The sequence below is a fragment of the Mercenaria mercenaria genome, chromosome 14 (genome assembly GCF_021730395.1).
Source record: "Mercenaria mercenaria strain notata chromosome 14, MADL_Memer_1, whole genome shotgun sequence".
NCBI lineage: Eukaryota > Metazoa > Mollusca > Bivalvia > Venerida > Veneridae > Mercenaria > Mercenaria mercenaria.
This window is the reverse complement of record NC_069374.1, coordinates 67,166,040-67,192,604: the sequence shown is the minus strand read 5'-3', so window position 1 is coordinate 67,192,604 and position 26,565 is coordinate 67,166,040. Positions and strand designations below refer to the sequence as shown.

Genomic DNA, 26,565 nt, shown 5'->3' with positions numbered 1-26,565 from the left:
TGTAACCCATACCATTTCATGATTTGGTCATTATTATGCCCCCCTTCAAATAAGAAGGGGTATATTGTTTTGCAGATGTCGGTCACCTGTTGGTCAGTCGGTTTGTAGACCAATCAGTTTCCAGATGATAACTCAAGAACGCTTGGGCTTAGGATCATGAAAGTTGAAAGGATGGTTGATCATAACCAGCAGATGACCCCTATTGATTTTTAGATCAGTAGGTCAAAGGTCAAGGTCGCAGTGACCTAGAACAGTTAAATGGTTTCCGGATGATAACTCAAGAACGCTTTCGCCTAGGATCATGAAAGTTCATAGGGTGGTTGGTCATGACCAGCAGATGACCCCTATTGATTTTGAGATCAGTTGGTCAAAGGTCAAGGAGACGGGCCTAGAACAGTAAAACCATTTCCAGACAATTACTTGAGAACACTTGGGCTAAGGATGATACAGTATAACTTTAGTGCACAGTGACCATATAATTTCTGTTCCTGGGGGGCATTTCGTGTTCTACGAGCTCTTGTATACTTTTAACATTCTTCTATTCATGATTGGGTCCATCAGGGATAGGCTATAGGCTAATTCTATGTGTTTGATTTACATTGATTCGTAACTGGCTATTTCTTTGTTTTAAATCCACATTGATTCACAGAAGGCTAGTTGTGTGTGCTTAAGTCACATTGATCCCCAAAAGAGTTTGAAATTTACATTGAGTCACAGTAGGCAATTATGTCTTACATTTACATTGATTCATGGCTGGCTAATTCTTTGTTGTAAATCTACATGTAATTTAATTCATGATTGGGTAAGCTACATTGATTAACAAATGTCTTATTGTGAGCATCAGTGTGCATTGATTAATGATAGATACTTATTCCATGTCCTTGATCTACTGGCTTATTGTGAGTGTCAGTCACACTGATTCATGATAGGCTAATTCTAAATCCACTCTGCTAAATGATAGGCTTATTCTGAACCTCAATCCACTTAAATAGAGGTTGAATTATTCCAGATTTGATATTGATCTACAATAGAATTATTCTGAGCTTCAAGTTCACATTAATTTAGTGAATTATTCTGTGTGTGTCAAAAATCTATAAGAAAATCCTTTAGAACACAACAAGAACAAAAATGATAGCAAATTGGTTTTATTTGAGTTTGTTAATGAGAGATAGTGATAAATGCAACACCCATCATGTCACATTGATTCATTCTGAAAATTTAAATGTTCATTTGTCGGTTAACCTTTTTCATGAAATTTTGAGATAATAGGCATATATTCTCTACATTGAACCTGTACTGATTCCTATAACAGCTGTAGATTGAAACTTTGTGCCCTTGCTGGCTATCACATATCACAGATGATTAAGTAAACCAATATTCAAAATCCTTTCTTGTGTTTTGTCAGAATTATTGCAATTTTGTCATAGAAAATCAATATGTCTTGGTTTATTTGTCTGTTCAGGCCTGTTTTTCCTGAATATTACAGCTTTACAAATTTTTAAGTCATCGTTACATGAGTAATAAAACCAAAAGCCATAACTCTTCCTTCTGCTTATTGCCTTATAAATACAAAGCACTTATTGGAGGGGCACCAGCAGGTAGTGTTCTTGTTTTCACAGTGATTCCACTTTGAAAACTCTTTGCCTGTGATGCTTATTGATTCATCATGGAGTTATTCTGTATCTTTTAAAACCCATTCATTCATATTTGGTTAATCTACATTAATTTGTATTGGGATTTTCATTATTTTAACCTTTAGCCTGCTGGGCGCAAGTGATTCTGTGCAGTCTGATCATGGTCTGCACTGTTCGCTATTCAGTCAGTAAATTTTCAGCAAACATCCCTTTGAATAATAAATGGTATTGCCCAAATTGAATGATGGACCAGTCCATTTTAGAAATCTAGCAGGGTAAAGGTTAAAGACTTTTCATAAAATTCACATAATGGATCATTCTATTAACACACACAGATTCATGATGCTTTAAAGTTTAAAATCAGTTTTAGGCTGATCACTACCAAATCAAAGGAAACCATGCTGGCCAAGTCGCAAGTAGTCCAAATATAAATAGTGCTGATCTTTCTTCCATTCCTCAAGCCCTTTCTCAGTAGCATAGTGTTTTCTTATTAGTATGTATGTCTAACATTCTATCAAAATTAGCAGGTTTCTATCACATACTAGAAAAAATACAGGCTTCTCAAAAAGATATTTTGAAAGAAGTGAAGGGGAGTAAATTCTACGGGTTGTATAATGAATTGTAATTTTCTTATATAAAAGTACTCCTTTTTCTATAGTAGCGATACTTTCTTTATGGAAATATAAGTCTCTGAAAATCTTATATGCTAGAAAATATAAAAAAAATACGTTATGAATTAAGTGGATTTTATATGAAATAAAAAAACAGCGTGATTTAGTGGTTTTCAGCCTTAATACTGCTTTTATTGATTGATGTGTGGGTGCGGCTAATATTTGAATAACTGAAGATTTAAAGGGGATATCATTCATCTTCATTTTCTTAGAATCTGTAAATATTTTAGCAGCCAGCTACTCCCTTTTACCTTGAATGAGAAAAAGACAGTGAAAAATTTACACTGGTTTAGGAAAATGTGAAAAAAATTAGACTACACATTTAAAAAATACAGCCATTGAAAAAATAGTATTTATGTAATAGAATGGTTGCTGTTGTGTGACAGTAATAATCATTCATTTCTTATACAATGAATTGTCATTACCAAATATGAATTTGATGGCAACTTTCTGTTAAATAAAATAAAATCAAAGTATATAATTTAACATTTAAATAAGGATTAATATTATGTTTTGTCCAATTTAATCAATTACCTTAGTTATCATTTTTCATTAAATGTATCATATAATACCAATGAAAGACAAATGGTGATTTCACTGAACCCTAAATGGCTGCTATTGGTTATACAATAAAATTTTGAATGAATCTTCTCTTAGATATTTATTATCTGAATTTCTCTCGGATATCATATGATTGTTTTCAAATGTCAAATAGTCCCCTTTATATATTGTCCATGTGTATTTTCCCACAGACACTTGGGGGTCCCCCTCCCATGCCACCCCTGACAACCTTCAGTCAATACATTTCTGTTTTTTAAAACAAACTGAGCACATGTCTTGATCATCCAACGACTTTTGTTACCATTTCAATATGTTTGAAAAATTTTCATACTCTATCAATGCTCAAAAAACTAAAGACAACTTACTTCGCAATGTAAACACGATTTTCTTGTCCAAGGAATAGGAGAATAGATCCCAGCTTGATGTTGCACAGTCAAATTTACTACGCAGAGCCGGGACACAGACGATATCGTTAGCGGTTAAGATAAAAATACTTGCTTAGAATGTCAACAGGCGCGATGGCCGAGATAGTACAGACGCTTGGTTTGAAAGATCTTTTTTTGGGCAAGGCCACGGGTACGCTCCATGCTTCGGGCATTCTTTTTTTTCTTTTTCTAATACAATATTTTCATTTTCTTTTTAAACAATATATTCTCAAGATATAAAAAAATACCTAAAAAAGGAAAAAAAAGATCGCCCATAGCGCGGAGCGAACCTGCGGCCCTGCCCAAAAGTAAGCTCACAGAACCAGCGTCTGTACTTTCTCGGCCACCGCGGCAGTTGACGTCATGGGCAAGTATTTTTATTTTAACCATTAACGATATTGTCTGTGTCCCGGCTCTGTGTAGTAACTTTGACATCAAGCTGGGATCTATTCTCCTATTCCTTAGAAAAGCTAGTTTGTGTTGAAAACGCTCGGAGTAAGTTGTCTTTAGTTTTTCTGAACATTGATAGGATATGGGAGATTTTTTAAACATATTGAAATGGTAACAGAAGTTGTTGTATGATCGAGACATGTGCTCAGTTTGATTTAAAAAGCGAAAATATATTGGTTGAAGGTTGGCAGGGGCAGATTGGGAGGGGGGACAGGTTCTGACCCCCAAGTGTCTGTGTATTTTCTGGCCAACTGCACATTTTAATCACTCTCAACCCTCCTGTAACATCAAGTCAGTCTTTTAAAAAACAAACATTTGAATTGGTTTCTTCATGGAAACACATGTATACATTTTAACATTTAATTGAATACTTTAATGTAAATGTCAGCTTTGTATCCAAAACAAAACTGAAAATGAAAATTAAGTTTGGTTGGTATCAAAATAAAGCTTAGCTCTTACTGAATAATTGACATAATTACATTTATATTTAGTAAGCAAACTCACAAGAAGTGAGGCCCTGAAAGGGGTATGTAAAATGTTGACTGTACGAACGTTGACTGATGATAAATTCGACCACTTTGTCATTTAAAAAAAAATCTCATTAGTACTATATTGAAACTTTCTCAAAAATGTTGCAACGGTCATTCCCGATCATATAATGGAATGTGACTCAATGTCAGGCCTTCGTGTGTTGACAGTGAGCATGCGCAAAAAACATCCTCTTCCCCAGTATTTTTGGATAAATATTTTTTAAGCAGACAAATGTAAGTCATTTATTTAAACAGAATATTTACCAATTTTGTTTTTGTTTACACCAGTTGGTGTTTTAAGTGGTTGCTATTAGACGGCATGTTCAGTTATATAAAAGAACAATTGCAATTGAATAATTTGAAGATGGTCGAGTTTATCATCTGTTCGAGTTTATCATCAGTACCAGTACTGCTCAGTAGTAGGAGGTAGTGTCAAAAAGTCTTGATATGGAGGCTGTAACTTATTCTATCACCCTGTAAAGGCGGATGGATATTGTTTAGGCGTTTTCTATCCAGCGGTTTCTCTGTCTGTCCGTGAGTTTGTATGTCTGTCCTTCCGTCCATCAAACGAAATTAAAGCTGGAATCGCCAAAGCTCATTTAATTATTACTTATCACATGATCTTTGCTCCAAGGTAGTGTTACCTCCCTTGACCCAGTAAGGGCAGAGTTTTTGCCCTTGATTAGTTTTTAAAAAAAAATGAAAATGCTTTATAATTCAGAAAGTATTCCAACTAGAATCACCAAGTCTCACATAATTATCAATTAGCACATCACCTTTGCTAAAGTATTGTATTATCCTAGTAAAAGCAGAGTTTTCCCCCTTGATTTTGTATAAAAAATATGAAAATGCTGATTATTCAAAAAGCATTAGCAAATGACCTTTGCTCACATGTAGTATTATCCCACTTGACCAAGTAAAAGCAGAGTTTTTCCCCTTGTTTGGGTATAAACATAGTGATGATTGACTATATATAGTAAGTAACCAGTTGACGGATGTTCAAGAAGCTTTACACAAATGTAAATCCATTTAGGGTGGTGGTGCACATTCAGTTTCATCAGGATCACTGTTAACTTCAGAGTTATTGCCCTTTAATTGTACTAAAAATCATATATTTTCACAAAGCAAAGTAACCAATTGATGCATCTTCATGAAACTTAATAATTATTATATATAGATCATCAATGGTCAGAGTTCTTTCCCTCGACTTTGTATAAAAATAGGAACCAACAAAACCATAGCACGTCCCTTTTATACATAACTTGTGACTGTCTGGAAATAGAATATCTTACAAAATATCGCCCCCTCATTCACAAAACAACCTATTTGGTGGGGGATAAAAAATCACTGACTTTGCTGTTACTATTTAAGCTATAATGTACCAATCTGAAGTTTTATATACATGAACATAATAATTATTATGTCATTTTGGTTTGTAGACATAAATTCAGAGAATAGTGGCTAGATTAAATGAGTCTTTTGCAACTTTTATCTATTTCAACTTTTGCATGTATGGTCCAGATGCTTCAAGGATCATGACGTTGAAGTCACAATTTTTTGTGCAATTTGAATGAACAAATGAGTATTTTATGTCAGAGCCTCCAAAATCATGCACCATGATACAAGATGCATATTTGCGTTACTGTTCAGCCTTCTACCACACAGATTTAAATAGAAATTTGGAAGTAAAATAAACAGGTTGTTATTGGCTCTTATATAAAAAATTTGATTCTAATCGTTGAAAATGTTGGCTTGACATCTGCAGCACCTTGATGGTAAATGCAGAAAGCTAGAGTTAGCAATTTTATATGTAATGGATTATATTATATGTACATTAAAAGTAAAAACAATATGTAAAGTAATAAAGCAATATTGACCTCTATATCTGAACTTTTTTAACCTCTCTGGTACAATAAAGTGTTGATGAAATAGGTTATTTTAAAAAGCCGTTATATCTCATTGCTTCAGGGGATGAATTTATATTAGGTTTGTTTTGTTGTTGTTTTTTTTTTATAAAAAATTTATGCATAATTAAATACTATTTAAAGTAAAATAATTTTTATTTCAGATGCATGCAGATCGGTACTATACTGGTTATGTTATTGCGCAGAAGATTGGTATAAGTTCCCACCTGTTCTCGCGCTTGACAGGTACAATTTACGTTACTGCAGGGGAGGAGGAGGTAGCTAGAGAGCAGATGCACCCTCATAAAGTGAATGTAGGACTGAATTTGAAATTCACAAAACGTGGTGAGGAAGTGCCAGGATATACAAAAAACACTGAAGGGCAGTGGACATATTCAGAGAAAACTTTGGATGTTCTCAAACAATATATGGCTAAGTGAGTATAACTAATATATAGTTTTTGTTTACAAAACCCAGTACAAAGCTTTTTTTCATTTCCTTTATAAATTTCAGCCATTTTTTACACCAAAATTGTTCTAAATTTCAGTTTCAGCTTTGTCAGTAGATTGATATATAGCCCACAGCATATCTTCATTAGCTTAAAAGCAGTTTTTATGTAAGATTTTTGTATAATTAAAAATATTGGTCATATCTTTGACATTTTCGAAAATGTCTTAAGAATCTAAAATGATCCTTACACTGCCTTTGGAGACATTTAAGATGTGATCATTTTTATCTTGCATTTGAATTTTGTATAATAAAGCTGCAGTTATTATGCAGCCGAAGGGAAGCATATTAGTTTTCAACTGTCCGTCCGTTAGTTTGTTCGTCACAATGTTAACTTTTTGCATGAAGGCACTTTACTCGCGAACCACTGTACCCAGGACCTTCAAACTTCACATGCTGATAGAACTTATTGAGTACACGACCCCTACTGACTTTGGGATCACCAGATCAAAGGTCAAGGCGCTGCGGGGGCATTTGTCACCATTAGTGACAGCTCTTGTTATGGACTTTGTGGATTAAGCAGCAGGTCAAAGGTCAAAGACATAGCAATATTATGTAAGACTGAAATTATGTGGCAAGTAGCATCTGACAGGCCATTATTGTTTGTAGATTGAATAAATTATTTTAAAATTTGTGCCGCTCAAATCCATGGTGATTGATTCTTTCAGGTTTCCAGAAATGTTTGAAATTATCTCCAAGTCCAACAAGCAGCATAACGATATGTTCTATGAATCTGATGTCATACCAAAAACATGGTAAGTATGAGTTCTCCTGCCTTTCCAGGTTCCAATATCATAAAGTTTAGGTTGGAAACCAGTTTGCCATTGGTCGGTTTCAAAATTGTGCTCAGAAACAATAAGATGCTGCGATTTCTACACTTGTTTCCATTTTCAGATTTAAAACTTCTTTCACTGGCTCTCCAGATTTAATCATGCTGGACAAGGTTGATTCTGCCTTTGCGACCAGTGTAGATCATGATCAGCATGTACATCTGTGCAGTCTGATCAAGATCTGCACTGCTTGCCATTCTGTCAGTATATTTTTGGTTAGCACCCCTTTAAACAGTTAATGGCACTGTCCAAGTTGAAAGATGGACAAGTTCATTATAGAAATTTAGCATGGTAAGGGGTTAAGGATTCACCTCATAATCTTCAAAATTTGAATTCAGGGTAATATTCTCATAAAAGGCTTTCTTCAGACATTAAGAGTAAATGGTTTGACATCAAAGAAAACTTATTCTTGAAAGTTTTTGAGTTTAGGTTACTTTTTCAACATAAGATGGAATATTTTTCAGTGATTACACATTAAAGACAGTAGAAGAATACATAAAGACATTGCCGTGTGCGGGTCTGAAACCTATGAAATCAGGGGCAGACATTATTAGTGAAGGAACCATAAAGGCCCTACAGGAGTTAACAGATCAGATTGTGGTAGGTTTGTTTAAGTTTCATGGTATATCTAAGGTTAAGGCACTGGCTCTTCGTAACTTTTTTTCAAGATGGATCCATAAAATGATATTGCATTAGGGGCCTCTGGTACTGCAATAAGAGCTTCAAAGCAGTTCTGTTGGGGAAAGGTTTAAGGTAACAATTTGGTTTGTCTGTTGGAAGTAAATTATATGTGTACAATTAAAACCTAGAATTCAGTGGTTGATCTTAAAAGTTGTGGTATAAATTAAATGATGTAACAATATTGCACCCTTGGGAGGGTGATCTGTAAAACATTTACCTCGAGATTTATAAATATCAGCTGATATATCAGTAGAGGTTGATATACATTTGTATTTCAAGGGTTGAACATTTTTAGCTCACCTGTCACAAAGTGACAAGGTGAGCTTTTGTGATCGCGCAGCGTCCGTCCGTGCGTCCGTCCGTGCGTGCGTAAACTTTTGCTTGTGACCACTCTAGAGGTCACATTTTTCATGGGATCTTTATGAAAATTGGTCTGAATGTTCCCCTTGATGATATCTAGGTCAAGTTCGAAACTGGGTCACTTGCGGTCAAAAACTAGGTCAGTAGGTCTAAAAATAGAAAAACCTTGTGACCTCTCTAGAGGCCATATATTTCACAAGATCTTCATGAAAATTGGTCAGAATGTTCACCTTGATGATATCTAGGTCAAGTTCGAAACTGGGTCACGTGGCATCATAAAGTAGGTCAGTAGGTCAAATAATAGAAAAACCTTGTGACCTCTCTAAAGGCCATATTTTTCATGGGATCTGTATGAAAGTTGGTCTGAATATTCATCTTGATGATATCTAGGTCAAGTTCGAAACTGGGTCAAGTGCGGTCAAAAACTAGGTCAGTAGGTCTAAAAATAGAAAAACCTTGTGACCTCTCTAGAGGCCATACTTATGAATGGATCTTCATAAAAATTGGTCAGAATGTTCACCTTGATGATATCTAGGTCAAGTTCGAAACTGGGTCACGTGCGGTCAAAAACTAGGTCAGTAGGTCTAAAAATAGAAAACCTTGTGACCTCTCTAGAGGCCATATATTTCATGGGATCTGTATGAAAGTTGGTCTGAATGTTCATCTTGATGATATCTAGGTCAAGTTTGAAAGTGGGTCACGTGCCTTCAAAAACTAGGTCAGTAGGTCAAATAATAGAAAAACCTTGTGACCTCTCTAGAGGCCATATTTTTCATGGGATCTGTATGAAAGTTGGTCTGAATGTTCATCTTGATGATATCTAGGTCAAGTTCAAAACAGGGTCATGTGCGGTCAAAAACTAGGTCAGTAGGTCTAAAAATAGAAAAACCTTGTGACCTCACTAGAGGCCATACTTGTGAATGGATCTCCATAAAATTTGGTCAGAATGTTCATCTTGATGATATCTAGGTCAAGTTCAAAAGTGGGTCACGTGCCTTCAAAAAGTAGGTCAGTAGGTCAAATAATGAAAAAATGTTGTGACCTCTCTAGAGGCCATATTTTTCATGGGATCTGTATGAAAGTTGGTCTGAATGTTTATCTTGATGATATATAGGTCAAGTTTGAAACTGGGTCAACTGCGATCAAAAACTAGGTCAGAAGGTCTTAAAATAGAAAAACCTTGTGATCTCTCTAGAGGCCATACCCTTGAATGGATCTTCATGAAAATTGGTCAGAATGTTCACCTTGATGATATCTAGATCAAGTTTGAAACTGGGTCACGTGCCTTAAAAAACTAGGTCAATAGGTCAAATAATAGAAAAACCTTGTGACCTCTCTAGAGACCATATTTTTCAATAGATCTTCACGAAAATTGGTCAGAATTTTTATCTTGATAATGTCTAGGTCAAGTTCAAAACTGGGTCACATGAGCTCAAAAACTAGGTCACTATGTCAAATAATAGAAAAAACGACGTCATACTCAAAACTGGGTCATGTGGGAACAGGTGAGCGATTCAGGACCATCATGGTCCTCTTGTTTATATCACCCTATCGGGAATGCAATATTTATTTCATTATACCAAATACATAATTGATAGAAACCTTTACTGGAAAAATATCAGCATACTTTAGGGATTTAATGATTTATTGAATTAATCTTTAAAATTTTAATGGAATAGTATAATAACAAAGACAAAATATAAACATATTTTAGGTTATTGTATGTCGACACATTATACATTGCTTTTATTATGTCTCCCACCACACAGTGGTGTGGGAAACATATTGATTTACTCCAGTCTGTCTGTCTGTCACAAAGCTTGTCTGCACTCTAAGTCAAACATTTCTCATCCGATCTTCACCAAACTTGAACAAAATATGCTTGCCAATATCTCCTTGGCCAAGTTCGATAACTAGCCCAGGCACTTTGGAATTATGGCCCTTGACCAAAACTTACTGAACCATTCATACAAGTCCATCTAGACTCACTAAATGTATATACGAGGGTTGATCCAAAAGTAATGTCACTGCGTCCATGTTGCGCTTATTCATCTGCATATAATAAAAAAAATAAATCAAAATGTACAAAAATTCAGTTCTGATAATATGGCAAAATATTTATTTCCAGCGTTTTTTCGTTTAAAGACGTTTGCTACAGTTTTGTAATTTTTTTCTCAATAATAGATTTTGATGAAATGTTTTGTATTAAAAGATCATGTTATGATGTATTGAAAAATGAAATAAAAATACTAGGTCACCAGCTTTGTTTCAATTTAATTTGCCCCTAGATATGGTGCTATTTTTAACATTTTTCAAAATTTCTATAATCCTTAAATATACTTCAGTAAAGTACAATAATCAGTATAATTTTGATAGCTAAGCATTTTTATAATGGAAAACAATATATCTATTTGAAACATGCTCAGAGAAATCAAAAGAAAATGATTTTGTAAAGAAAGGAATACTTGTTCAGCAGACCCAAGGGCTATTTTTGCATATTTTTGTCAACTTTAAGTTGGTACGTCTGCTATTATATCGAGTTTCACATAATAGAATTTAATCAAACTCTGCACGTACCTTTGGTTATGTCTACCTAATCTAAAACAAAAAGAAAATTGATAGGTCACCATACTAGATTTCGCTTAAATCAAATTACAACGAGGTGGGGTGTCGTGGGCATTTATACAACGCAGGTTGTTACGAAATACTCTTTCAGTGTTTGAGCAAATGACTAAGATATATATCAAATTATCAAACGGCAGATTTCTTAATAAGCGGATTTAAGGTGTTTCTGAAGCATTTTGATGTCATAGAACGATGAAAGTTTCCGCCTTTCTCCGAACAAAACCTATAGTTTACGAATACGGATGTACGATATGGGTACGGTACGGGATTAGAAACAGCTGTGACTCAGTGCTGAGTTGGAGCGCCGGTATAAATTACATACTCCAGTATATGTCGGATTGAAGCAATTTGAACTAAAAGTACTTTAAATGTATATATTTTGTAACCATGGTGATACTTACCCTAACCTCTAGTCAGTATATTATACATATTATACATTAAATGCATGCGAACATACAATAATTTGCAAATTTTTGCCGTACACAACATTAGATAATCACTTCCGGGCATGCGCAGAAGACCGCTTCAACTCTGCAATGAGCTACATCGATTAGAAACACAACCAAATTGGCACGGTGTTGGGGTAAATATCGACCCGTCAGGAAAAACTGTAGCGAGTGCCTTTAAAATGCACATGAATTCAAAAAATACCACTGACGTTATGTGGCCTCACACTGAAATATTCGCTGCAAGCATGCCTTCCGTATTTGTCAATATTGTTAAAACTATGCAACATATCTTATCAATATTTTTAGACAATATCGCAGATAGATAAAGGTACTTCGGTATGCATGTTTGTTTATTTTCTTTCATTATACACCATTTACAGCTACAGTGACATTACTTTTGGATCAACCCTCGTATAAAGACAGACTTACTATTCAGATGATAAGGCAGTTGTGGGAGACATGCGCTTTTCTCAAAAGCAGCTCTAGTTTTTCTTTTGATCTTTTTTGTCATAACAGGTTTTACAAGAAAAAATTTATGTAAACATCCTCTCTCTGATTTGATACTTGCGTTATATTGTAACTTGGTACCAAAAAGAAAAAAATGTATTAAATGCACAGAAATCCAAAATAACGTTTTTGCACCTGAGATATTAAATTTTTATGGACTAGGATAATGTGTCATAGTGAAGTGAAAAGAAAATATCAAGCAACTGTGCAGCAAACAAGAATAGCACTTTGCACATGAGACATAAAATTACTGGTGAATATGATAAAAAAAAACACTAAGTTAAGTCAACGGGGAATTGGCATTAAGCATTTATTTACTGATTACTTAAATACATGTATATCATGGGTCCATAGTTTGTGTTATTGACCAGTCTGTTGATCAAGTGGTGATTAAATATTATTAGATTTAATCAAGTTTTAAAGAGTTTAACAACAGTTATACTATATACCCTTTAGGGGTTAACTGTGTATGAAACACTCTGTCTGGTACCTTTGTATGACTCACTGGTTTACATTTATAACAAGCAGTACTCTAGCAATGCATTCAGTCTTTCTGCTGCAACTGCCTAACTCGCTAATATAATAATTTGAATAAAATTATTTTACAATTACTAGGAACTACTTTGAAATATTCTGTGTCTTGGACTATATGAATCAACAGTGACTAATTGGATGTATTAAAAGAATTGAGCCGTGCCATGAGAAAACCAACATAGTGGGTTTGCGACCAGCATGGATCCAGACCAGCCTGCGCATCCGCGCAGTCTGGTCAGGCTCCATGCTGTTCGCTTTTAAAGCCTATTGGAATTTGAGAAACTATTAGCGAACAGCATGGATCCTGACCAGACTGCGCGGATGCGCAGGCTGGTCTGGATCCATGCTGGTCGCAAAGCCACTATGTTGGTTTTCTCATGGCACGGCTCAGTTATTGAGTCATATACCGTATCTAGGCTTGATTCAACTGTGCTTTGAACTCATTATTGGATATTGTACAGGATTAGTACGAACAAAACATTTTGCTGGGTTAAGTTCAAAACTTGAAGAAACAAATAATGTAAGTTTATTTTTGATGTCACGTAATAAATACTTATTGGATGGCTTGCCAGTCAGTAGTCAAAACTCTTCGCCTGAGGTCCAAAAAGTTTCATCTATTGACTAGCCAGCAATCTGTTTAAAACTTGTATAATACGGCCATTATAAGACAAATATAAATGCCTACAGAATTGAAAGATTTACATAACAGTTTGATAATTGGATTGTCTAATAGTCAGGGAAAATAATACTTGTAGGTGTATTTTATGTTTTAGGAGACAAACAAGAAAAGGCAAAAGCGAGTCAAGATGCAGGTGAAACCACATCTTTTGTACAAGGTAAGTTTATGTAATCACATTGCTGTCGACAGCTTTAACTTGAAGTGCTTATAGTGCTCAATCAATAATTTTCATGGAGTGTTGGGTCTTTAAAATGTAATGATAATGAACAAATAAAATTCTCCAAAAAGTCGAAATCCTTGAATAAATATGAAACAGCTGTTTTTGCTAAAACAATGAAATTTTATGCCTACAATATTAACTTTTTTGACAGTTTTTATTTTGAATTTTATGATTTGGAAATGTTCAGTTCTTTCTTTCATACATCTTTATTCAAAAGTTGTTAAAACTCTTTATCTGTTTTAATTTTCAGCCCTCACCTACAAGTGGATCATTGATTCCTGATCAGTCATCCACGTACCAGCTGTTTGACAGAGTTGTGAACACGAGACAGGGATTTCCTGTGCCCTTCGGTCTGAGAGGGACGGTTGTAGGTATACATCCAGCAGAGGTAGAGGTCAACACGATGTATGAGGTCATCTTTGATGAAGATTTTCAGGGAGGAATAGATATAAGGTATGAATGGGAAAATACATATACAGTTGAAACTCTGTATCGCAACTTACAAGGGAATCAAGTGTTTTGCTATAAGATATCCAAAATTTGACTTAAAATGATATTTTGTCCATGTGTCTTTGGGACAGAACTTGAAATTATTTTCGAGATAGGCAGAATTTTCGATATAATTGAGTTTCAACTGTTCTTCCTTTTGTTTTCTTATGTTGCTTAATTTCATTTCCTCAATGAAGCCAGTGGTCTTCACTATTTGATGGAATATATGCCAGCAGTTGTTTTTCTGACCATTCATTGTGTGTAGGTTTTTGGGTATATAGTAATTAGTTGTTTATACCACTAACTTCAAAACACTTGCCTCTCCTCTCTGTGGGTCAGAACCCTGCTTGGGGTATAGAATTTTTTCCTGTTACAAATTCATACAGATAGCTTACATACAGATAGCTTCTGTCTATCCAGGTTCTGCCAGTTCCTGAAATAATTCCTGGATTTACACCAGGGGTATTCATCCACAATGAAAAGCTGGAAAGTTGCCATATAACATAAATTGGGTCTATTTGACTTAAAAACAAAGTGCTACCATTTATCTATCATTAAATTACAAAGAACCTTGTAGCTGCAGTGTACTGATTCTCAGCCTGGAATTCATTATTACTGTGGGGGTGTAATTTGTGTAGTTAATACCATCTGAGCAGTATAATCCAAACAAATGAAATTTCAATTCATGTCTTCTTTTAAGAAATGAAATGAATTTTTTTTCGGTGTTTATGCGAAATGAACGACAGAATAGGATCAGCAAATCCATGAATCGCACTAGCGATTCATATTTAATTTGCAGATCCTATTCTGTCGTTCATTTTGCATGTACTCCGGAAAAAATAGTTTCATTTCTTATATTTACATTATATTTCCTTTCCATCTGTAAACAAGATAATATTATAAATTGCACATATTTTGTGGCATTTAACATTAAAATCAGCTTTCCGGCCGTTCTGTTCACCAGACGGAACAACTGCGACGTCATCTAAGGAACGTTCTCCCTGACTATATGCGGACGTCGTCAAAACAGCGGTCGGTTATCACTAAGCAGCAATGACGTAATTTTCGCGCCTTTCCTTTTCCTGTTCATACGAAATGAATGTTATAATTTTCAATGGAAAAGAATAGGGCGAATGTAAATATTTATAACTTGAAATTCTCTAGTTCATACTCGATATTGCAGTTTTGATCAAAACCACCAAATTATATGCTAATGGGATAAAATTATGTTATATATCATGTTACAGTATTCTCCAAGTAAAACATACTCTGAGGAGGCTGAAACATCCTTATAAATCTTTAATATTTTTCAGAAATTCATCAAAGAGAGGTTATAGAATGCCACCATCTGGGTTGTTGAATCTGAGTCATGGTGATCGCAAGAACGGTGCCAAACCAGCCAACCAAACCCAGACAGCAGCAAGGAACCAAACATTCCAGGGCCACCAACACAGAAATGTTACTAATGATTTTAGTTATGCTAATGCCAGTGCCACGAGGCAGCCAGGGCCTAATCAGTTCAATCAAGGTTACCAAGGGCAACAAGGTTACCATAGAAACCAAGCTGGTTACCAGAGTTATCCAGATAATAGAACTGGTAAGTAATGTTAAAACAATTTTCATTGTGTTAACAGCTGCACTGAGAATATCATTTGCAAAGTGCATTGATCGGAGATGTGATTTTCCGCAGTTCGAATGGTCTCAGGGGTCATTTCTCTAAATCCAGGGTGAAAATTTAGAAGGTTAGGCCGTATGGGGGTGCTATTGGTAAAAAAAATGTTACCACAGATTGTATGTGGATCCAAGAAAAACACTGATACATTATGATGCCTCTTTTCATAGGTCAGAAGATTGCAGATGGACCAAATTGAATGAAGTTGATTGTTTTATTGAGGACAAGTGCCATCAGATAGAAACAACAAATTGTGAATCAAATAATTTATTGATTATGGCAAGAATTTTAGATAATGCAGTTGATGCCAGGAAATTTCTTGAGGTGGACTATAGTTGTAAAAATAAGTTCAAGTGGGAACAGTTAGAAATAGTTGTAAATAGAGTTCTAACATCTGCAAAGTAGGTTTAGGTGGTGAAGCATGATGTGATGCTAAAGAAATTATTACCAAACATGTGGCGTTATTTGTAAATTCTTGTGTTAACTCTGTAGTGCATCGAATTTCAACAAAGGAGAGCTACACGAAGGACAGTTGACTTTGTGGAAGGTGGGCTTTGGCTAACTTTGACCTCCACCAGGGCTTTACCCCTTTACCTTATTTTGGGCCTTAGGCTGCCTCAAAACTAATGGCAAAATATACTTCAGTATTATGGCACTTAATTGCATGCTTTAGAAAATTGTCTGAAGATAGAACCATTGTGCTGGCCGTTCGAAGGTACCTGGTATGTTGGTCTATCTAGGTTATTGCCTTGCATGATATAGTGCAAATTTAGAGTCTTTCCATCCAGAGTAGCTGGGATCTGACTTGATTTGTCAAGCAGTTGGTTTGGCAGTTAAACCAGTGACAAAACAGTAGTCCAGTAGCCTTCCAGTTAGCATTGTTTTTAATATTATACTGATTTTACACAATAAATTTCATTTGAGAATCCTTTCCAAAGGATTTAGTAGTAATATGGTAGATTTGTATTATTTGTTATTACAAGGAGCTTCTACCGTATCGGTTAGGGTTTTGAATTTCAACACAGGCTGAAGTAGTTCGATTAATATTAAAAAATCAGGAAAGTCAGCAAAAATACAATGGTAAATATGTAATATCAAAACTTTTATCAACGTGAAAGTATATAAATTTTTTTTTTTTTTAATATTTCGAATATATGCTTCAAAATATTTTTCAGGTTACCAAGACAACCAGTATTCAAGGGGCGGTAACCAGCAGTGGGAGAGACAGTCTGTTAATGCATATCAAGGTGGCTATCAAAAACAGAACAGTCAGTATGAAAGACAGAACAGTAGAAATACTCAGGTATCAATTTCAAATCTGTGGTCTTAAAACATTTTTCTGGGTATTTCTTAAAATATGTTTGATAAAAGATTTATATTACCAAGAATATAAGATCTATTTTAGTCTTTTCTCATTTGTGTATTACATTAGATCTTCAATATTAAATAAGTAAACTAAATGTAGGATTTAAATAATTATGTATCTTTATTAAAATCCTATTGCAGTAAAGATTCTTATCAATGTTTGGTTATTTTAAGACAAAAAAGCAGGAATGGTCTAGATTTGAATGATAAAATTGTGCATTTATTGCCTTATGTAAAACTTACTGTAAATACAGGACACAAAAGAAGATGTGTATGGAAAAGTGTTCAATGGAGCCAGTGCTGGAACTAGTCAGCCAACATTTGTCACACCTAAAGTAACCCAGGGTAACCAGTCAAAAAGAAAATTGTCAACAGGAGAGTCACAACAGAATAAGGTACTTCGAGTTCATTAATATATGTAGGGGAATAATTTTTCCAGATCTCGTAGTCAATACACAAAATCAAATCCCAACAGTAAGTTACTTTCCCACTTGATATATGTTCAAAACTTTAAATCTGAACATATATATACCAATGAAATTGCCAAAAACCACAGATGTTCATACCTTCAAAAGCACTATCCTTGTCGGAGATATACCGTAGATACCCATGTATAATGCGCAGTTTTTTTTTACCCCCGGGACCACCCCCGAATTGTGGGTGCGCATAATACACAGGTATAGACAATTTTCCAACTTCAAAACAAAGTTTGTTACCGATGTTCGCCATTTTGGTAAAGGGAAACTACTCCCCGCACTTACGGTCACCACTAAAATCTAAGATTGCCGTTATGTTCTGTAAAAGATCGAATGGTTTATTTTTCTTTCAAACAAAATTAATTTCATATAAATTTAAAAGTATGTTGATGAAAGAAATGTTAATAAATCACAAAAATTATGATAGTGATTAAAGATGGAGAATTATCTTTAACCGAGATCAAACTGTGAACAACATAATTGACTCGAGGTGACACGTTAATTGCCGGTAGTTACTGGCTATTTGATCGTGACAATAAGACTATCTCACCTTTTGTTATCGGTTTGAATTGAGAAGCTCATGTCATTTTGAAAGATACCATTCCGAAATATTGAATCAGCTGCTATTTATTTATTCAAAATAGTTAATTAAAAAAGGTAAAACAACAAATATAACAATATTTTACTGGTTTTAGTTTTGAGAAAACAAAAATCTATAGTACTGCAAGACTGATGCTGCTCTCCGCTGCGGAGATAAAATTTATTACTGGTGTCGATATAAACTCTACTTTTGTTTTCCATCCACCTCAAAATTGAGCAAAAATGTTTTTTTCCCAGGATTTTGGGCTAAAATCGGGGTTGCGCATTATACATGGGTGTGCATTATACATGGGAATCTAAGGTACTAAAGTTATCTCTCTCAGAAATTGAAAGCAATAGGAAAAAATGAAATTTTAACCCTTACACTGCTAAATTTCGATAATGAACTTGTCCATCTTTCAATTTGGACAGTACCATTAACTGCTAAAAGGAGTGCTTACCAAAAACATACTGACTGAATGGCGAACAGTGTAGATCATGATCAGACTGCACAGATGTGCAAGCTGATCTTGATCTACATGGGTCGCAAAGGCAGAATCAGTCGTGTCTAGCATGATAAGGGTTAACTCATGTTTGAATAAGATTGGTAGATCTACTAGGAAATTTCCACCAGAAATAGGACTGGTTTCATTACTTAGTGTGAATTCTTTGGCAGATTTTAAATTACGGTTTTTCTTTCCAATAGCCTGCGAAACCAGAGACCAACACAAACTCAGAATTTGACAACATTTGGAAACAGTTGCGATCATCTCAACCACCATTAGCAGAAGGTTCTAGCCAGGGACCATCACTCTCAACAGCTGCTGCAGTATTGCCTAGAGTGCCTTCCCCTGGTACTGACTCAAACAAGGGAAGCAACTCTAATCAGAATGCTACAAAAATAGATGTCCAAAGTTTGTTTTCTGGAGCTAGCAGTGCAAAGGACACTCAAACAAAACAGTCAGGAACTACAAATGTAAAAACAGACAATAAACCACAGTCTAATAAATCTAAAGTTGTTTCTAATGATGAATTTGCTGCCATGTTTAAATCTCTGGAAGAGGTGCAGATATCTAAAGAAGAAAACGAGAAAGAGACAGAGGTACATAATTTATAATTCTTTCTTTATAGATTCTCTGACTTTTGCATCGTAAATATATGAGATGCTATCATGCTTGCTTTTAATGAAATCCTTGAATAAGGGGAGATGAAGTAAAGTTTGTCATAGTACCAATCCAGCTCTTTTTCACTGTAGCAATATGCAATACATGATTGAATATAGATTAACCATGTGTATGGGCAGGGCTCAGGAAGTTTGTCGGTTTTGGACCGATTTTTGACTTTTCAGACCGATTCGTAAAGTGAAAAAATGGAAAAAAATCGGTCCCGTAAAATGGAGAAAAAGTATAAATTTCGGTCTGAAATCTCAATATACGACCACCTGCCAAGCAGGAAATTGTTGGTCACACCCTCAGATAATCAATAAACATGTCAAACGGTCTGATTGTCACCTTGGTAATCTGTCCGTAATTAGCACGTGACACAACAGTGCTCGCGCGGCACATCCTTTAATGTTTGCAGGCAGCCGACTGCAATGTATTAAACATTTTTGACTGGTTTCCAAATGCTTCTGACTGGATCCAAATGCTTTTGACGGGGACCCACTTCTTTTATTTAGATTATTAGCCGACGGATTGTTTTATTTTGAAGATGGGTAAAAAGAAACAAATGATCATTGCATTTAATGACACGTCACACGGGAAACCGATATAAATAATTTTTATAATTACTTGATTTGTAATAATTACATGATTCATTTGAGTCCAGTTGAAACAAGTACAGAAAATCGTCTTTGCAAATCGACTGGACAAAAAAAAAACAAAAACAAAAACGGGGAGGCGCACCGGCCAGTTTATCAAATCGGTCTTGAAAAACGTTTGTTTACATCAGAAGAGAACATATAACTTTATAAAATGTAGTTGCTTATTGAAGTACAACGCCAGTAACATGAAATATCCGCAGCTAACCCACGTGACCTTTTGGTATCATACACATGGGAAATTCGATCAAAGCGTTCACATAACGTACACGTTTGGTCCGCTGTAGAGTATTCTAAAAATACTGAGGATGTTTGGCAGAGACTTTGTGTCGAGTAAATCACTTTGACGCATTGTATTTAATAAAATTCCGTCAAATAATAAGTAAACATTACAAAGTATCTGCCGTGTTTATGGTACCGAAGGCACGTGCGTTGGCTTTTAGACACACGGTGCCAAGAAAACAATGCCTCGGCAATTTTATCCTTGCAAGTATTTTCTTGGAAAAACATCGAAATTTAAACAAAGTAACGATCACATATAATATTGAACGACTGTTTTTATTGTATGGTAACTCGCAGTGACCGGTAAATCATTTTTAATGCATGACATGCTTATTTCTTTACTCTATCACGTTTTACAAATATGGTATATATTGGTAATAAGGTGGGTGGGGTAGCGCCAATGTCGTGATGTTCGTTTCGGACCGATTGAGTTCTCAAAATTTCTGGAGCCCTGTGTATGGGTATATCTGTCCATGGCTTATATTTATAAAATGGTATGAATCTTAACTGTAGTATCATGGTACTTATTTCTTGTTTGTTTAGGATGGGTCAGATGTTCTGAAGAAGATGCTAAATATAGCAGACCAATCAGAAACCAGTGAAAACACTGAACCACCAGCAGACGGTGGTGGTGGTGGTGGTGGAAAAAGTTATGGTAGACAAGTTTCTGTGCAAGAATTGTTTGATGGTATGTAAATATCTATTGATTTCATTTCTATTTCATTCTTACTCGCATTTGGAAAGAAAATATATACAGAGAATGTTTTATTATAAGAGAACAGATAGTATTATCTACTAGGGACATTTTTAGCTCACCTGAACAAAAGGCTCATGGTGAGCTTTTGTGACCATTAGGTGTCATCGTCAGTCATGCGTCTGTCAACATTTTCTAAAAAAAAAATCTTCCTGAAAACCACTTGACAAATTTACTCAAAACTTCACAGAATCTTTCCTTGCTTGGTCCCTTTTAAAAATTGAGCTCTAAACAGAACTCTAGTTGCCATAGCAACTGAAAGGAAAAACTTTAAAAATCTTCTTATCCAAAACCGCAAGGTGTAGAGCATTGATATTTTGCATGTGACATCATCTTATGGTCCTCTATGAAAGTTGTTCAAATTGTATAAAAAGAGGACCCACCTTGGGGGTCCCAGGTTTTATATAGACTTATATAGGAAAAAACTTTAAAAATCTTCTTTCCTGAAACTGCAAGGCCTTGGCTTTAGATATTTGGTATGTTGCATTGCTCAGTGGTTCTCTACCAAAATTGTACAAATTATTCCCCTGGTGTGAAAAGAGGCCCTGCCCTGGTGTCCCTAGTTTTACATAGAAAAAAGTTGAAAATCTTCTTGTCTGAAAATTCAAGGCCTAGGGCTTTGATATTTGGTATATACATGTAGCATTGCTTAGTGGATTTCTAACAAGATTGTTCAAATTATACCCCTGGGGTGAAAAGAGGCCCCACATCGAGATCCAATGGTATATAATACTTCAAAAAATTTCAGACCATATTTCCTAGGCTGTTTGTTTATAATTACCTGATGACCCCAAGTGATGAAGGTCACCTAACTATGACCTTGACCTTCTGACCTACTTTCTTGTTTTTAGCTCACCTGAGCCAAAGGCTCATGGTGAGCTTTTGTGACCGGTCAATGTCCATTGTGCGTCTTGTGTCCGTCAACATTTTAAAAAAAAATCTTCTTCTTGAAAACCACTGGGTAGAATTACACCAAACTTCACAGGAATGATCCCTGGGTGGCCCCCTTTCAAAATTGTTCAAAGAATTTAATTCCATGCAGAACTCTGGTTGCCATGGCAACGGAAAGGAAAAACTTTAAAAATCTTCTTGTCCAAAACCACGGTCTAGGCTTTGATATCTGGTGTGTAGCATCATCTAGTGGTCCTCTACCAAGTTTGTTCAAATTATCCCCTAGGGTCAAATATGGCCCCGTCCCGGGGGTCACATAATTAGTCCCCTACTGGTTGAAAACCAGTTTTGGGGACTATAGGAATGCTCTTTTCCGTCATTCCGTCTTTCCGTCATTCCGTCATTCTGTCATTCCGTCATTCCGTCCGTCCGCAATTTCGTGTCCGGTCCATAACTCTGTCATCCATGAAGGGATTTAATATTACTTGGCACAAATGTTCCCCATGATGAGACGACGTGTCATGCGCAAACCCAGACCCCTAGCTCAAAGGGCAAGGCCACAATTGGAGGTCAAAGGTCAACAGGGCTTTTTTCCTGTCCGGTCCACAACTCTCCCATCCTTGAAGGGATTTTAGTATTACTTGGCACAAATGTTCCCCATGATGAGATGATGTGTCGTGCGCAAATCCCGGACCCCTAGCTCAAAGGTCAAGGTCACAATTGGAGGTCAAAGGTCAACAGGGCTTTTTTCCTGTCCGGTCCATAACTCTCCCATCCATGAAGAGATTTTAATATTACTTGGCACAAATGTTCCCATGAGGAGACGACGTGTCATGCGCAAAACCTGGACCCCTAGCTTAAAGGTCAAGGTCACAATTGGAGGTCAAAGGTCAACAAGGTTTTTTTCCTGTCCGGTCCATAACTCTCCCATCTATGAAGGGATTTTAATATTACTTGGCACAAATGTACCTCATAATAAGACGATATGTCATGCACAACTTTCAGACCCCTAGCTCAAAGGTCAAGGTCACACTTAGCAGTCAAATGTTTAACATAGCATGAACAGGGTCTGTTTCGTGTCCGGTCCATAACTCTGACATTCATTAAGGGATTTTAATATTACTTAGCACAAGTGTTCCCCATGATGAGACGACGTGTCATGCGCAAATCCCGGACCCCTAGCTCAAAGGTCAAGGTCACAATTGGGGGTCAAAGGTCAACAGAGTTTTTTTCCTGTCCCGTCCATAACTCTGCCATCCATGAAGGGATTTTAATATTACTTGGCACAAATGTTTCCCATGATGAGACGACATGTCATGCGCAACACCCAGTACCCTAGCTTAAAGGTCAAGGTCACACTTTGAGATCAAAGGTCAACAGAGTTTTTTTCCTGTCCCGTCCATAATTCTGCCATCCATGAAGGGATTTTAATATTACTTGGCACAAATGTTTCCCATGATGAGACGACATGTCATGCGCAACACCCAGTACCCTAGCTTAAAGGTCAAGGTCACACTTTGAGATCAAAGGTCAAGAGGATTTTTTTCCTGTCCGGTCTATAACTTTGTCATGCAAAGCAGGATTTAGATATCAGTTGGCACAAATATTCCCCTGGATGAGACAACATGTCATGCGCAAGAACCAGGTCCCTAGGTCTAAGGTCAAGGTCAATATTTAGAAGTCAAAGGTCAAATTCAAGAATGACTTTGTATGGAACATTTCTTCTTCATGCATGGAGGATTTTGATGTAACTTGGACCAAATGTTCACCACCATGAGGCACCCTTGTTTTTAGAATTACATCCCTTTGTTGTTACTATAAATAAGATTTTATTGTAACTTTTTTTATTACTGGCAGTAGAGAAAATCGAGACCACTTTTCTGTGGTACAGCATGCATGTTACATCCAATTTTAGGTGTATTTTGACCTATCTCTACCTGGTAAAGAGTTTCTTGTGGACTTATATTATTAATTTTTTTTTTTTTTTTTTTTTTTTTTTTTTTTTTAAAGATTAATTTCCCTTTGTTGTTACTATAAATAACTTACATGATAACATTTTTATAATCAGCCAAAAAAATTCAATATGAAAACAACTGTGGGTTTTTATATATGCACATTTTAATCCAAGTGTGTTGTTATAATGTTATAACATATTGTATATGTAGTACAATATTGTTTATACATCATTGACAGATATCAGTTCATTATGTTATACTGCAGTAGAAAAAATTAGGTGCCTTCCAGTAGGGGACTTTGTATTGCATGGCAATACTTCATTCACTTGTTTATATAGACTTATTTAAGGAAAACTTTGAAAATCTTCTTGTACAAAACCACATGGCCTAGGGCTTTGATATTTGGTATGTAGCAGCATCTTGTGGTCCTCTACCAAGAATATTCAAATTATCCCCCTAGGATTAAATATGGCCCCGCCCTGGGGGTCCAAAGTTTTGCATAGACTTATATAGGGAAAAAAGTTTTAAAATCTTCTTGTCTGAAACCACATGACTTAGGCCTTTGATATTTTGTTTGTAGCATAGTCTTATGGTCCTCAACCAAAATTGATAAAAATTTACCCCTGGGATGAAAAAAGGCCCTGCCTTGTGGGGTCCCATGTTTTATATAGACTTATATTGGAAAAACTTTAAAAATCTTCTTGTCTGAAACCACACGACCTAGGCTTTTGATATTTGGTATGATGCAATGCCTAGTAGTACTCTATCAAAATTGTTCAAATTATGCCCCTGGGATTAAAAGAGGCCCCGCCCCGGGGTCACTTAATTATTATATTAGTTATATAGGAAAAAATACTTGAAAAATTATCTGATCCTATTTCCGAGACTATTTGATAATAATTACCTGATGACCCTAAGTAATATGATGTCACTTGACTGTGACCTTGACCTGCTGACCTACTTTCTTGTTTTTTAAGATACAGCCTTGAAATTTGGATGTTCAAATTTGCACACTGAATGTAAAACTGAATTGCATTGACCATGAATGTGACCTACTGACTTATATTTTAGCATCAGTTTGACATTTGAAACATGTAGCTCATATTACTCAGGTGAGCGATCCAGGGTCATCATGACCCTCTTGTTTAAGATACAGCCTTGAAATTTGGGAGACATGTACAGTTTCGCACACCGATCTTAAAACTGACTTTCAGTGACCATAAATATGACCCACTTTCTTAATTTTTTTAACATCAATTTGATGTTTTGAAACATGTAGCTCATATTACTCAGGTGAGCAATCCTGGGTCATCATGACCCTCTTCTTATGAGGTTACTGTAGTGTAATTAACAGTTGGATGTTATTACATAGTAAAACCACTAGGGCAGGATTTTAAGCAGTTGTTTTAAAGAATAATCATTTGATACAGGCAGTCACATCAATGATTTCAACTGATGAAAAAGTTCATTGAATTTCAGTCTTTCACAGGCCTCTGCTACAGAATACAGACACTATTTTGGGAGAATTTTATTTTAACAGTGTTTCTAATGCCTCAGTCTATTTTTTTCATAGATTTACTTGTGTTTATCATAGAATTACCTGTTTGACCAAATGAACTTGAATGTGATTATTTATGCAGGTGCCAAGAAACAACAGGAGCAGCCTGATGCTGATAAGCCTCAGGAACCACAGAAGAAGGGAAAGGGGTACCAGAAGCAGAAAGGTCAAGGTCATCAGTCACCAAGGCAACCACAAGGTCACCAAGGACAACAACAAGGTTATCAGGGAAATGCACAGAACAAGAGACCAGCTCTGCTAATGCCTCAGTCCAGGGGAGGAAATAGGTTAGACAGTGTTTGTTTGTTCAGTTTTGTTAGTTATTATTGTCATACTTACAGATGTATAAGAATTCACTGCGCTAACAGTTAAAAAGTGTCCATCTCCCTCATGGTGTCTTCACAAGCAAAATGAAAGAAGAGATAAAGTATTCAAGCATTTTTTAGCATTTTCCAAACTTGTTTTATTATGTGTTTGAAATAATACATTTTAAGTTTTGAAGTATTGACAGGCTGTAAAACAGTGTGACTGTTTTGATATACTTACATAAGAGATTTCCGATATATTAGACTAAGTGTGTTATAAGTTGCAATCTATTGGACATAAGTTTTCTATTTGTTTCAGGAATCCAGTGATGGAGCTAATGAGTTTCTGCCAGTCATTACAGATGGGTCTGCCCATGTATGATTATATACCCAAAGTAAGAATAACCCTTACTATCAATTATTGTGCAACCCCACAAAAAGATAGTATGGGGGAAGCACTATGATTTGCCTTTGTCCAGCTTGCTGTACGACTGTCCAACAAAAGTTCTCTGATGCATATCTCAAAAAGTATTTTAACTCGAGTTGTCAAACCTCGGAGTATCTTTCAGCATGTGAAATGGTTTATCTTGGACCTTTGAAAACTTTTGAATTACTTCTTATGAACTGCTTGATGGTCTTTCATCAACTTGGTCTGTAACATCTTTGTTAAGGTCCTCTCAAATAGTTCTCATCTGCTTTTAGGGGTCATTGGAGCTAAAGATAGAGAAAGCTTTAAACAATATTCTTCCCACTCTATGGAATTTCAGTAAACTTTATCTGCAGCATCCTTGCAAGTCCTCTCTCCAGATTGTTCAAATCAATATGCTTGGCCCATTTAAGGGGCTGCCAGAGC

The 26,565-nt window shown here is 35.7% G+C and overlaps 2 protein-coding genes across 3 annotated transcripts in view; both read left to right on the top strand.

Annotated features, from left to right (window-relative positions):
* The window catches only part of LOC123527773 (uncharacterized), a 188,998-nt gene that overhangs the window by 131,016 nt on the left and 31,417 nt on the right, over positions 1 to 26,565 (top strand). The gene's annotated exons all lie outside the window — the stretch shown is intronic.
* Positions 1 to 26,565, top strand: part of LOC123526979 (5'-3' exoribonuclease 1-like) — a 67,865-nt gene that overhangs the window by 38,117 nt on the left and 3,183 nt on the right. For both annotated transcript variants that reach the window (XM_053523771.1, XM_053523773.1), the window contains 12 exons: positions 6,340 to 6,611; positions 7,351 to 7,437; positions 7,977 to 8,112; positions 13,442 to 13,504; positions 13,818 to 14,020; positions 15,370 to 15,653; positions 16,904 to 17,031; positions 17,348 to 17,488; positions 18,855 to 19,250; positions 20,793 to 20,937; positions 25,490 to 25,694; positions 26,032 to 26,107. In XM_053523771.1, coding sequence (XP_053379746.1) covers positions 6,340 to 6,611; positions 7,351 to 7,437; positions 7,977 to 8,112; positions 13,442 to 13,504; positions 13,818 to 14,020; positions 15,370 to 15,653; positions 16,904 to 17,031; positions 17,348 to 17,488; positions 18,855 to 19,250; positions 20,793 to 20,937; positions 25,490 to 25,694; positions 26,032 to 26,107 — 2,136 coding nt within the window. The remainder of the gene's footprint in view (positions 1 to 6,339; positions 6,612 to 7,350; positions 7,438 to 7,976; positions 8,113 to 13,441; positions 13,505 to 13,817; positions 14,021 to 15,369; positions 15,654 to 16,903; positions 17,032 to 17,347; positions 17,489 to 18,854; positions 19,251 to 20,792; positions 20,938 to 25,489; positions 25,695 to 26,031; positions 26,108 to 26,565) is intronic.